At 39.8% G+C, this 13,472-nt stretch overlaps 1 protein-coding gene across 1 annotated transcript in view; it reads left to right on the top strand.

Annotated features, from left to right (window-relative positions):
• Nucleotides 1-13,472, top strand: part of tg (thyroglobulin) — a 350,909-nt gene that overhangs the window by 309,860 nt on the left and 27,577 nt on the right. The window contains exon 47 of the mRNA XM_059987817.1: nt 2,406-2,513. Coding sequence (XP_059843800.1) covers nt 2,406-2,513 — 108 coding nt within the window. The remainder of the gene's footprint in view (nt 1-2,405; nt 2,514-13,472) is intronic.

Raw genomic sequence — 13,472 nt, forward strand, 5'->3', positions numbered from 1 at the left:
AATCACTGCCATAGAAGACCGGTGATCACTAGAACCATTCAGCTGGAACGATTTATGCCTCGGCCCAGTTACCCTCTGTAGTTGTGCCAAACCCAGTGCTGCTGTAATCAGAAGCAGCATGCATCCTCATTACCATGATATTTCCATCCTTGTGTTTCATTTATACTTACTATGCCTATTTGAATTGCAAGTTTAAAGGGTGCTGGGGGGAATAAAAGATCTTTCATCTTTAACAAAAGGACACTTCATAAATATTAAAATTTGGATGAGAGTAACCTAGAATGTAAAGTCATTGCAGATAATAGAAGTTTGTCTGGTTCAGTATCTGTTGTATATGCTATCAAGGAATACAAATGCAATTTCATCCCATGTCATTGAGTTTCAATGTATAAATCTAATAACTATTGAAGAGTTCCAATCATAGATTATCCAGGATAAATTGCTGAAATAAACATCTCATCCATAACTCAACATCCTATCACGTTAGGCCAGTTTGTAGAGATTACCTTGCTGGGTTTTGGTATTTACCTCAATCTAGGTTGATGCTCCAGACTGGCAGCTTTGTTAGTTATTGATTAAACAATGATTCATTTTTATTTACAATTAATTCAGCGTCCAGGTGAATGCAAGAGGTCTGTAGAACAGAGGAAACCAATGAATTTTACAAATGGTTGTATCAGCATTCCTCACTCAAAGAGAAATATCAAAGAACTAGTTAATTATTGTACGGCTGTTTGTGCCAACTTTGTGCTGAAAGATTACAGAAAACAAATATTAGAATAAATACAAATATTTCTCTTCATTTTTGTCACTGAAAAGCAAAAGAGGTTTAATTGTAGAGATTAGTGGCAATTATAATGTGACCTGGGGGCCATTGGCCCCTCTCTCCTTGACTGTAATCACTCCTGTGTCTTATGTGAAAGACAATTTATGTTCAAAGTCAATGAAGGAACTGTTTTCCAGGATTATATATAATGTTTTGCTTACTTGATGATGGTATTAAAAATAACTTCCCCAGCCAAATTTACCTCCCATAAAGTTTACAATTCAATATATGTAGTACTTTTGCAGCTCCTGATGCAGTTTGCAATCATATAGGGGCAAAAAGATTAGCAGGTTTAGACACTGACCAAGCCTTGGGACAGAACAGAAGGGGAGCAAGTAAACCATGGATTTAATGTGGAGCCAGGAAAAGCTACGTTGGTCTTCTTAGCTCCACAGTGAATGAAAGATCATAGTTGCTTTGTGAACAGGAATCTTCCACAATGACATGTCAGGGTTTACAAATGGATGGCTTATCAAAGTCTTACTGTATGTTAAATCTTATCAAAGCCCATACAGAGAATGCATCAGGAGGGCTTGACTTTTAAGGAGAGTCAGGATAGACTGACTTTTTTTCTTTGGAGCGAAGGAGGCTGAAGGTTTATAGAATCGTGACAAACCTTGATCAGATAGGTAGATGCAGTCTTTTTCGCAGGGTAGGGAGTCTAAAGCTAGAGGGTATTGATTTCAGATGAGAGAGGAAAGATTTATAGGAAACCTGAGGGACAAGCTGATCACACAAGGGGTGGTGAGTTTCTGGAGCAATCTGCCAAAGGAATTGGTAGAGGTAGGTACAGTCATAATGCTAAAAAGACGACTGGACAGGTACATGGATAGGGAAAGTTTAGAAGGATATGGGCTAAACACAGGCAAATGGAACAAGCTCAGGTAGGTGCCTTGATGAGTTGTTCTGAAGGGCCTGTCTCCATACTGTTGAACCCTATGGCCACATTTTTCATCTCTACATTTTTTAGAACTTCTTGCAATTGGTCAAGCAAGACTTTTCCTTGTGAAATCCATGTTGATTATTCTTTTTATTATGCTTTAGTTTTTAGTTGTTTTTCATAGACTTTTTTTCTTTAAGTATGGATATACTATCAGGCATTCACTGATCATACACTTTCATCTTAGAATTACTAATTATGTACCTCTGTCATATACATTTTTAGCAGTATAGATATAATCTGTCTGAACATAGATTTTAATTACCACTGCCTTCTATTATTCTAAACAGTCACTTTTTAAAATGTTTTTATTATTTCTAAACTCATCTGATGTCATGTTAGCCTACAGACCCTCACTGATCAAAGTAATTATTCCATCTTTGTAACCTTCCCTATTATTTAAACCCCTCTACTCCAAGTGCCTTCAGTGCCACTCTTTTATTTCACTCATTTTATTTACGTGCCTATAAAACAAAAATATTTTGTTTGTTGATTTATTTTTAACTTTTCTCTTAATCTCTTTCCCTTTTGTTACTCTGTATTCTCTGTAATTAATGTATGTTTTTAAAAAATTTCTGTGACAATGTTTATATTCCTATATAGTTCGCTTGGGATCTAATCTTTGTTGTTTCTTCTCAGGGACTTTTTCATCATCTGTCCCGTGATAAAGATGGCTACTCAGATGTCTAATAGCACACAAGCCAATGTCTTCATGTACCACATTCCAAGAAGTTTTTCTCAGCCTGGGTAAGAAATCTATGGCAAGACTTTTAAAGAATCTGCCAAACTGTTTTTTTTTTATTATTATTAATTTAAGAGATGAGAGCATTTTTAGTCTGGTATTCATTACCTAATTCCTAGTTAAGACAATGGAATGTCTTGCTCTTGAAACAGCTGTTTTAATCAACAGAGTGACTTTAGTAAAGAAGAACTGGAATGAATAAATTGACTCCTTTGAGTAGTTTGCCAGTCATTTGGGAAGACAACAATTTTTTTCCAAAAGTGTTGCATCTTCCATATTTCATTTTGTTTATGATAAAACAGCTTGAAACTGAACACGAAGTTCAAACCTGCATATCGTAGGAATTTGATGAAACAAGAAACTAACTTTTATTGATCATAATGTGTTTAATTGCATAATGGTACCAATAATTTCCAACTGTTCAAATAAGTTAAATATGTTTGGTTGATGATTTTCATTTGTACTCAGTGTCTGAAGCTTCTCGCTTACGTGTCCAACAATAATTTGCCAGCATTGATGGATTCCATTTGCCCTGATACCTTTTCTCCATGACTGCATTGTCCTGATGAAACCTTGCTCATCACTGACAGTACCAAGATTTGCAGGAAAGAAGTCTAAATGGAAAAGCAGAAAAAAAATCTATTGACATGTTGTCAGCATATAGTTTGATGCTCAGTAGCTGCCAAGAAAATTTTCAATGATATCCTTGATTGCCTCCCACGTGTTCTTCTCTGGTCCCACTAGAAGTTCTTTGATTTGCCTTTCATTGATGATCTGTTTGATTTGTAGACAAGTAAAATGCAATCTTGGCTTGAATTATGAATTGAACTAACATATAGACAATTTCAAAAAATGGTATGTGATAGGGAAACCTCAGTAATTTTCATGATCAGCAGCCCAAAATCTATAAGATGCACCCAAAGATATTTAGGAAACAGAATTTTTGTTGTCTAGTGTAGTTGATATTTTGGGCTGAGACCCTTCATGAGTTCTCGAAGGGAAACGAGTAGAACTTGTGATCTTTCATGTGGATGTTTCTGCAATTTTTTCTTCCTTCAGTCATACCATTTGTGATCCTGCATAGTGATAGGATTCATGTAAAGCAAAACCTCCCTATCACTTCAGTGATTACTGCCAAGTTGATGGGCATACTTTGCATTTGACTTACTAGGAGTATAATTTCACACTTTATATTTATTAATTAATTACTTAAAGAAGCAGCAAAGTCTTTTCACTCACCATTAAGTATTGCTCTTCTAAGAATTCTGTGTTTGTCGACCTACTTTAATGTGGTCCAACCATGAATCAAATGAAAATTTGCATTATGAGATTCAGCTCCCTCCATGAAATTATCCCTCTCTGTTGTCACAGACACTAACAAAGGAATACGTGGGTAACAGTGAAAGACACTTTGAATTTAAAGTGAAAATAATGTGATTATGGCTTGAGTCTGGAAAATTGAAGAATTTGACAGCACGAGAAGGCTGGGAGTTGTATCTTGAGAGAGACTGTACAATGTGGAGGGGCAAAAGAAAGCCCCGACACTTCTTTGTTTAATGGCTCCTAGGACATGCAATCTCTTATGCAACTTAGTAACCCCTGAAAAGCCAGCAAGACGTTCAATGAAATTGCTACAATTTTACAAAATCACTTGAGCCCTAAATTGCTGGTAATAGCTGAGACAGTCAGATTTTACAAAAGGAATCTGTTAAAATGAAAGCCATTCTGAATATATTGCAGAATTGCTTAAAATTTCCCAGTACTGTGACTTTCAGAGATGGGCTTTCTGATGCATTAAGGGACAGTCTTGTATGTGGCATGCATAGTCAAAGCACTCAAGAGGCTACTGGCAGAAAGAGACCTAACCTTAGAATGGACATAGACCATTGCAGTATCGTTAGACTGCAGCAAAAGATGTAGCAGAACTACAGAAAAGGAGGTTAGAATGTGAAATGCACAAAGAGTCCCTGAATGGTGCAAAAAGCCAAAAGATGTTATTGATGTGTCAAATCCTCCCATGATGCAAATAACTGTTGGTTAAAAGGTCTGCAGAAAGTGTCACAGACAAGGTCACATGGAGAGAGTATGCAAGGCAGACAAAAAACACAATTGAGTGAAAAGTCTCAAACACAAAACTAAGCAAATGCTTAAAGTTACCAAATGTACAACAGAATCAGACAACAGAGTCTGACAAAGGTAAACTGTCATGCCTAGAACTGAGGCAGAACACAATATCATCTGGATCACAATAAACGTATCTGGTGTAAAACTAAAAATAGAGCTGGATGTAGGGTCAGCTTTGTCCATAATTCCAGAGGCTGACTACAACAGACTGTTTTCTAAGATTCCATTAGAGAAGACCTCAGTGATGCTAAAGACCTACATAGATAAAGAGGATAGAACTTTGTATCATAAAGTGGTGGGCCAGCACTTTTCAGACATGGATTTTTCTTGATCGTTCATCTAGATTGGCACTCAATCAGTGCGTCATCAACAAACAATGGCAGTCCAAATAGTAGCTCTAACCAGGGACTGTCACAGCTGCTTAATGCTGATGAGAAGGTGTTTGAGAAAGGGATTGGTAAACTCAAAGCCATGAAGGCCAGAATTGAACTGGATGAAGCAACAACACCAAGATTCCATAAGGCACATCCAGTGCCTTGCGTACTACGTTCTGAAGTGGATGCTGAACTGCAGAGCTTGGAGGCGTCTGGTATTTTCTCCAAGGTTAAGTGAAGTGATTGGGCCATGCCCATTGTCCTGATTATCAGGAAAGGGAGGGCTGGAGCAGTTTGCATACGTGAGGATTTCAAGATGAGCATCAGCCTGGTGATGTGTACTGTGGAGTATCCCCTGCCACAAATAGAAGATATGTTTGACAGGTGGGAAGAGGTTTTCAAAGATTGACTTATCACAAGTTTCTCTTTGGAGATTGAGGGGTCAAGCAGGAAGTTTCTCACAATCAACACTCAAAGGACAAGGGGCTTTTCCAGTATTATCGTCTCGTTTTTATCATCACACCAGCTCCAGCAATTTGGCCTTGATGATATTATTGTGACTGGCAAAATGATGAAGAACACCTCCTGAACCTTGGTAAAGTGCTTACCAGGCTGAATGAATATGGTCTGCGTGCAACAAGAGAGAAATGTGGGATCTTCAACAAATCAAATCTCATTGTGGACATGTCATTGATAAGCATAGCTTACTTAAGTCACAAGGGAAGATTGAAGCAGTGCTGCAGGGACCCAAACTAGAAAATGTGTCACAACTCAGGTCATATTTGGGCCTTATAAACTACCACCACTGGTTTCTCCCAAACATTGCTATAGTGCTGCACCCATTGAACACACTGTTAAAAACAGAAAAAGTGGGAATGGAAAAATAATTCAAGGAAACAAAGAGACTAATAACACAGGATGAACTACTCACCCATTATGACCCATCACTGCCCATCAGACAGGCATGCAATGAGTCCCCTTATGGAATTGGAGCAGTTTTGTCACACATTATGAAAGACGGATCTGAATGCCTGAATGCATTTGCTTTAAGATCATGGAGGAGCAAAAAATGCAACTAGATCACCAGACCCTTGTGTCAATTTCAATCCCTGGAAGGGAATTCCAGTGATGACAGCTACCTGGTTACAACGCTGGGCACTATTCCTAGGAGCCGACTCTTATGACAGTTCAAGGGTACCAAACAACAGAATGTTGCTGATGGCTTGTCATGAATTCCATTATTGGCAACAGAAGAAAAGGCTTCATACTGTGACTGAGTAGAAGTGTTCCACACCATATTGGTGGACTAGTTGCCGGTAACAAATTCCAAAATACAAGGGGGAAACAAAGAATGACCAACTTTATCAAAAGTCTATGACATCACCAAGCAAGGATGGCCAGCTCATGGTAAGCCTGCGTTTCCAGAGTTCTCAGCAAGACAAAAACTGTTGGTATGTCAAAGAATAGTGATGTGTGGATCTTGTATTGTGGTTCCCTCTAAATTGAGCACCAGAGTGTTAAAAAATCTGCATGAAGTTCACCAGATTGCCGTCAAGATGACGAGTCTCGCCCAGAGCTACATGTGGTGGCTAGGAATAGATAAACAGATTGAACACTTCATCAAAAGTTATTCAGGATGCTAAAAAGATCAAAATGCACCCCTTTCTTCCCCCACAGGCACAATTACACCTGTGGGGGTGCCATTGTCGCCATGACAAAGAGTACATATTGACTTTGTTGGGTCATTCATGGAATCCATGTTTCTGATTGATGTGGATGCTCATTCTAAGTGGCTGGAGGATATACCAACGAAGTCAACAACCTAGACATTGCAATCAGACATGTGGACCAGATACTGGATGCTCAACTGAAGAACACACCTGAGTCAACTGCATCCAACAAGACCGACACTGTAGTTGCTGGAATTGGCTCTCAATGATGATGTCACTGACAGCAACATTACACCAGAGACTGAGAACTTTGTCTTAGACAAGACACCTACCAAAACTGATGCCACCCCACCGGTCCAGAGGCGCTGTCCTGAAAGAAACACAGCACAACCCAAAAGACTGATTTCTTTAGAAATCAGTGAAGTTAGTTATGGACTGTTATAGGGAAAGCATGTTTATTTGGAATTTGTGTTTATGAAAGGGAAGTTGACTGCTTTGTACATATACAGTTTTATATTGTATTAAAGGGGGAGGAAGTATAATGTATAGATCTATTTTTTTTAAATGACCCACTCCCCACCTATGGATTGGAGTCTACGCATGCACACTGACCTGTTGTCTCCACACATGCATTGTTCATGTTCTCTCTCTCTCTCCACCTCTCTATCTCTCCCCCTCCCTCCCCTCCTCCTCTCTTCCCTTCCCCGTCTCCCTTTCTTCCAGTCTTCACCTCTTCCCTCTCTCTCCCCCTCTGTCTTCCCTTCTTCCTTCTCCCCCCTTCCGTCTCTTTCTCTTCCATCTGTCTTCCCACTCTCCCCTTCTGTCTTATCCATCTCCCTCTCTCCTCCTCTCTTCCCTTTCTCCCTCCCTCCCCTCTCTCCCTCCCTCTCTCTCACTCTGGTTATGCTCCTGTATGGGATTTGGGCAGTTTTGGCCCCAAGTGGGTAGTACAGGAGAGAAGGATAGTGATTGTGACTGAGTTTGGAAGGGTAGGGATAGAAACCAATTCATAAATAGAAGGTTCAGATTTAAGTTAGTGGGGAATGGGTGTGAAGATAAGGGGGCCAAGGATCCTTGGAGGAAAGATTAAAGGCTGTGATGAAGCAATAGGGTGTATTGGTGGAAGAATTAGTACTTATGGCTTCGGATTGTAGTTCATGGGGGCTGATTCAGAGATGAAGTTTTTTGTTGGAGTAGACCAGTATTTGTGGAGAGGTGGTATTGGACAACAGTGAACAGATTGGTGGGTAGAGAGATGAATTCACAACCATGGTAGGAAGGTGCTGCCTGAGGCAGAGATAGGACTTAAATTTCAAAGCTCAAAGCAAACCTATTATCAAAGTACATATTTATCACCATAAGCAACTTTGAGATTCATTTTCTTGCAGGCATAGTCAATAACTCCGTAATAGAAAACAACGAAAGACCACACCAACTTGGATGTTCAACCAGTGTGCAAAAGAGAACAAATTGTGCAACACAAAAATGAATAAATAGGCAATAAAATATTGAGGATATGAGATGAAAAGTCCTTGAAAGTGAGTTTGCTGGTTGTGGGAACATTTCAATCATGGGGCATGTGAAGTTGAGTGAAGTTATCCTCTCTGGTTGAAGAGCTTGAAGCTTGAGGTCTAATAAGTATTCCTGAACCTGGTAGTGTAGTCCTGAGGCTCCTCTACCTTCTTCCTGATGGCAACAGTGAGAAGAGTGCATGACCTGGGTGACAAAGGTCCCTGATGATAGGGACTTAATAGTACTTGTATAGTGTGAGGAGTATGTTTGTCATCTGCAATCAATGAGTCATTTATATAGATAGCTCCTAGGACTGACAGTGGTGGGAACTAGATCATCAAAATTATTTAAAGTGGATGTGAATATATATTTGTTGGATCAAGGAATAGAAGTGCACAGAAGTGTTACATAGATTACCCAGGATCATATTAAATGGTAGACCAGTCTTGATGGTCTCCTCCTGCTCCTATACCTTATGTTTTGTATTAAAAGGCATCTATTGAGTCAGATCCCTACTGCTGAACTGGGAGCTCTTCAGTAACCTCTTCTTTCAGTAGTGAATTTTGCAATCCCTAGGTGGTATGATCTGGATATATATATTCTATTTCCATAAATATTGATCAGCAGAGCAGACAAAAATCTAATTCTCAGTAAATGATAGCAAAGTGCATATAAGTAAACAAAGCTGGATATTACATGAGACGTATGGTATAACGAAGAGTCATAAACCTTAAAGAATCTCATCAGTACTGCCCTTTGTAAGCCCAAAGAAGTCTCAGTCAAAATCTGGCCACTCACAAAACAAACCATGCAGCATTTATAGAACTATAAACATAACCCAATGTCTGTTTACAGGATCAGAGCATCTTCAGTTAATTTGCAATCAGGAAATAAACAGACTTTTTTTTAAATCTATGCCCTCGACTGAAATGAATGATAAGTGAGACGGATGGTTTGCACAAACCAAACAGGTGGTGAAATCTATCCAGACAGATGATATAACTGCTCCTTCTTCAGCCTGACTGAGCCATGCAGTTTGTAATAGCAAAACCCTCCAATATATTTTTGTTCTCATTGAGCAGAGTAAACAGTTATTTGGCAATCTGTGGCTGCGTCACACCCATACATTTTGTGCAACATCACGTCCTAAGCAGAGGTATTTATATCTCACAGTCCCTGTGTTTTTCACAAACAGCAATGAATTTTCAATTCAGTGGTGTGTTTATGAGATGGTGTATACAGGTCTTGAGCCTAGGAGATACATGTTGTCTGTATCAGTGACAATGCACGAGTTGTAGATTATCGATGTTTGCATGCTTACGCACCTTACCCAGTAAAGGAGCTATGATGCTGAACATCAATGTGAGCACACAATTGTTTAATTAGGAACCAAAGGATAAATGAGAGGCCGAATCACGTGAATGCAGATGCTGGAATCTGGAGCAACAGATAATCTGATGTAGGTGAAACAGCACCTATGGGTGGGGGTGGGGAGGAAGGACTCCAGCAGATGTCTCCATCTTAATCATCCCTCACTCTACTTAGCTCCATATTCCTCTTTGTTATTGTCTGCCTCCACCTATCATCTACCCGCCTCAGTCCCCAACTCCACCCTCCCCCTCATCTATGTGGCTTGAATACCAGCAGCGCAATCCACCAACTATCTCCAGCCATGGCTCTCCACTCACCCTCTTCCCTTTATACTGCCCATCTTCCCCTCTGCACTCTCTATATGGTTTTAACCCAAAACACCAACAATTCTTCTACCTCCACAGATACTGCTTGACCTGCTGAGCTTCTCTAGCAGATTGTTTATTGCTATGAATAAACTTCCCTTCGTAGCTGAACTTCACTGCGGTTATGCAGTATAAAAAAGACAATGGTTAACTCATCCCTTCCCCTTGGCGAGCTGTAATCGCATACAGACCTCCTTCATTCACCTTCAGAATGCAGCTCTCTGATTTCCGGAGTGGTTCCACATCAGGACTGATTTTGCAACTGGTTATGCCTAACTGACAGCAAAGCAGAAAGACCAAAGTTCCATTACATGAGATTTCTGCACCCAAAGTTCTTCCAGTTTCCTCTTTGCAGTTTATATTCCAGCATTTCATAATATGCTAACTTCTGATCTGGATAGCCTTGTGTTTTGAGCATCTCCAGTGTAAAACTCTGTTTCCTCCAATCTTGCAGTTTAGCTATAACTAAAATTGCACTCCAGATAATTACTCCAGGAATTATGTCTCTGTGATGTACAGTCGAAGTCAGAAGTTTACATACACCTTAGCCAAATACATTTAAACTAAGTTTTTCACAATTCCTGGCATTTAATCCTAGAAAACATTGCCCATCTTAGGTCAGTTAGGATCACTACTTTAAGAATGTGAAATGTCAGAATAATAATAGAGAATGATTTATTTCAGCTTTTATTTCTTTCATCACATTCCCAGTGGGTTAGAAGTTTACATACACTTTGTTAAGTGTTTGGTAGTGTTGCCTTTAAATTGTTTAACATAGGTCAAACATTTGGGTAGCCTTCCACAAGCTTCTCACAAGAAGTTGCTGGAATTTTGTTCCATTCCTCCAGACAGAACTGGTGTAACTGAGTCAGGTTTGTAGGCCTCCTTGCTCGCACACGCTTTTTCAGTTCTGCCCACAAATGTTCTATCGGATTGAGGCTTCGTGATGGCCACTCCAATACCTTGACTTTGTTGTCCTTAAGCAATTTTGCCACAACTTTCGAGGTATGCTTGGGGTCATTGTCCAGTTGGAAGACCCATTTACGCCCGAGCTTTAATTTTCTGGCTGATGTCTTGAGACGTTGCTTCATATATCCACGTGATTTTCCTTCCTCATGATGCCATCTATTTTGTGAAGTGCCCCAGTCTCTCCTGCAGCAAAGCATCCCCACAACATGATGCTGCCACCCCCATGCTTCACAGTTGGGATGGTGTTCTTCATCTTGCAAGCTTCACCCTTTTCCCTCCAAACATAACGATGGTCATTATGACCAAACAGTTCAATTTTTTTTTCATCAGACCAGAGGACATTTCTCCAAAAAGTAAGATCTTTGTCCCCATGTCCACTTGCAAACTGTAGTCTGGCTTTTTTAATGATGATTTTGGAGCAGTGGCTTCTTCCTTGCTGAGCACCCTTTCAGGTTATGTTGATATAGGACTCATTTTACTGTGGCTATAGATACTTGTCTACCTGCTTCCTCCAGCATCTTCACAAGGTCCTTTGCTGTTGTTCTGGGATTGATTTGCACTCCTCGTGCCAAAGTACGTTCATCTCCAGGAGACAGAATGCATCTCCTTCCTGAGCAGTATGATGGCTGTGTGGTGCCATGGTGTTTATACTTGCATACTATTGTTTGTACAGATGAACGTGGTACCTTCAGGCATTTGGAAATTGCTCCCAAGGATGAACCAGACTTGTGGAGGTCCACAATTTTTTTTTTCTTGAGGTCTTGGTTGATTTCTTTTGATTTTGTTTGTAAACTCCTGACCCTCCGGAATTGTGATATAGTCAACTAAAAGTGAAAAAATCTATCTGTAAACAATTGTTAGAAAAATTACTTGTGTCATGAACAAAGTAGATGTCCTCAATGTCTTGCCAAAACTATACTGTAGTTTGTTAATATGAAATCTGTGAAGTGGTTAAACAATGAGTTTTAATGACTTTAACCTAAGTGTATGTAAACTTCTGACTTCAGCTGTACCCTTTAACATCTTCGCAATGTTAACTGGCTCCCTTTGCCCCTGATGCAAAGAATGACTAACAAACATTAGACTGCAGGAAGCTCACTGACAAGCTCAACAGATTTGATTGGATGTTTCCGGCTCTGAATAGAGAGTACAATAAAGCATTCAATAATTGAAGAGAAACATAATCTTGTGTAAAATAATAAATCATAGAACAAAATGCTCAAATAAACAAAGCCTTTTCTTGGACACAAAGTTCTTCCAACTGTAAACTGTACCCATTCAAGTTCCTGAAACAGGAAGTTTCTATGAAAAGATACAATTCAAAAAATGCCTGAAAAGGCTTCTATAAACCCATTGCCAATAATTTAACTTTATTATCTTTGGAGTAATCATTTAATGGATTTATCTACTGTAGAAACACAGCCATGAATTAGATATCTTTAAAGACCTATAGATTGCATTTTTTAAAATCATATTGTTGGTGTAACATGTCTATTCTTCATTCTATATAAACCTTTCAAATGCTGAGTTTCCTTTCTGTTGATAGCAGCTCTGTCCTTTCATTAAAAAGCACTTAGACGATACCTACATCATGGCTGATTGCTATTAAACTGTCCTGTGAATTCCAGGCATGTTCACGTGAGCAGGGGGTGTTACATGGTTGGATATGCCCCTCAGTTCATTGTGTAAGTGCACTTGTCTTGGATAAAACGATAACCTGCAGAACACACAATCTCTGGTGCAGTGCCAAGTCTGTGCTGTGTTGGCTAACCTTGACTGGAACAGCAAGGCAGACTAGCACATGTTTAGTTATGTTATTGGATTAGGGCATTGTTCAAATCCTAACATAGCAGATGGAAAATATGAATTCAGCTTACAGTTCTCGTAGGTTGTCATTTAGGGAACATAACTTTCCATCTTTACCCCTGCAAGTGGATGAAGTGCTACACCTGCCCATTCTCCTCCTCCATCATCTCCACTCAGGGCTCCAAACAGTCCCTCAAGGTGAGGTCACACTTCACCTGAGGATTTGATGGAGTCATCTGTTGTGTCCAGTGTTCCCGATGTGCTCTCCTCTACGTTGGTGAGACCCTTCGTAAATTGGGGGAATGCTTCATTGAGCACCTCTGCTCTATCTGCCAAAAGCAAAACTTCCTGTTGGCCAAACATTTTAATTCTGATTCCCATTTCCATTCTAACATGTCAGTCCTTCAGGGTGGTAGAGCAACACCTTCTATTCCGTCTGGGAATAGAGTGCTAGAGCCACGAGTGGAGAGGTTGCGGGGTTGTTAAGCCTACATACAAAATGAGGAATCAAAAAGTTGAACATGGTGAAATTAATGTTCTGAGTTGCATATATTTCAAAGCAAGGAGCATTATAGGAAAAGCAGATAAGCCAAGGGCAGGGATCAGCATGTGGAATTATGACATTGTAGCCAATAGTGTGACATGGTAGCAGGAGGGACAGGACTGGCAGCTAAATATTCCAGGGTTCTGTTGTTTTAGACATGATATAGCAGGAAGGATTAAAGGAGGAAGGATGGCATTACTAGTCAGTCAAGAGGTCATGGCAGTGCTCA

This window comes from Hypanus sabinus, chromosome 1 (genome assembly GCF_030144855.1).
Source record: "Hypanus sabinus isolate sHypSab1 chromosome 1, sHypSab1.hap1, whole genome shotgun sequence".
Lineage (NCBI taxonomy): Eukaryota > Metazoa > Chordata > Chondrichthyes > Myliobatiformes > Dasyatidae > Hypanus > Hypanus sabinus.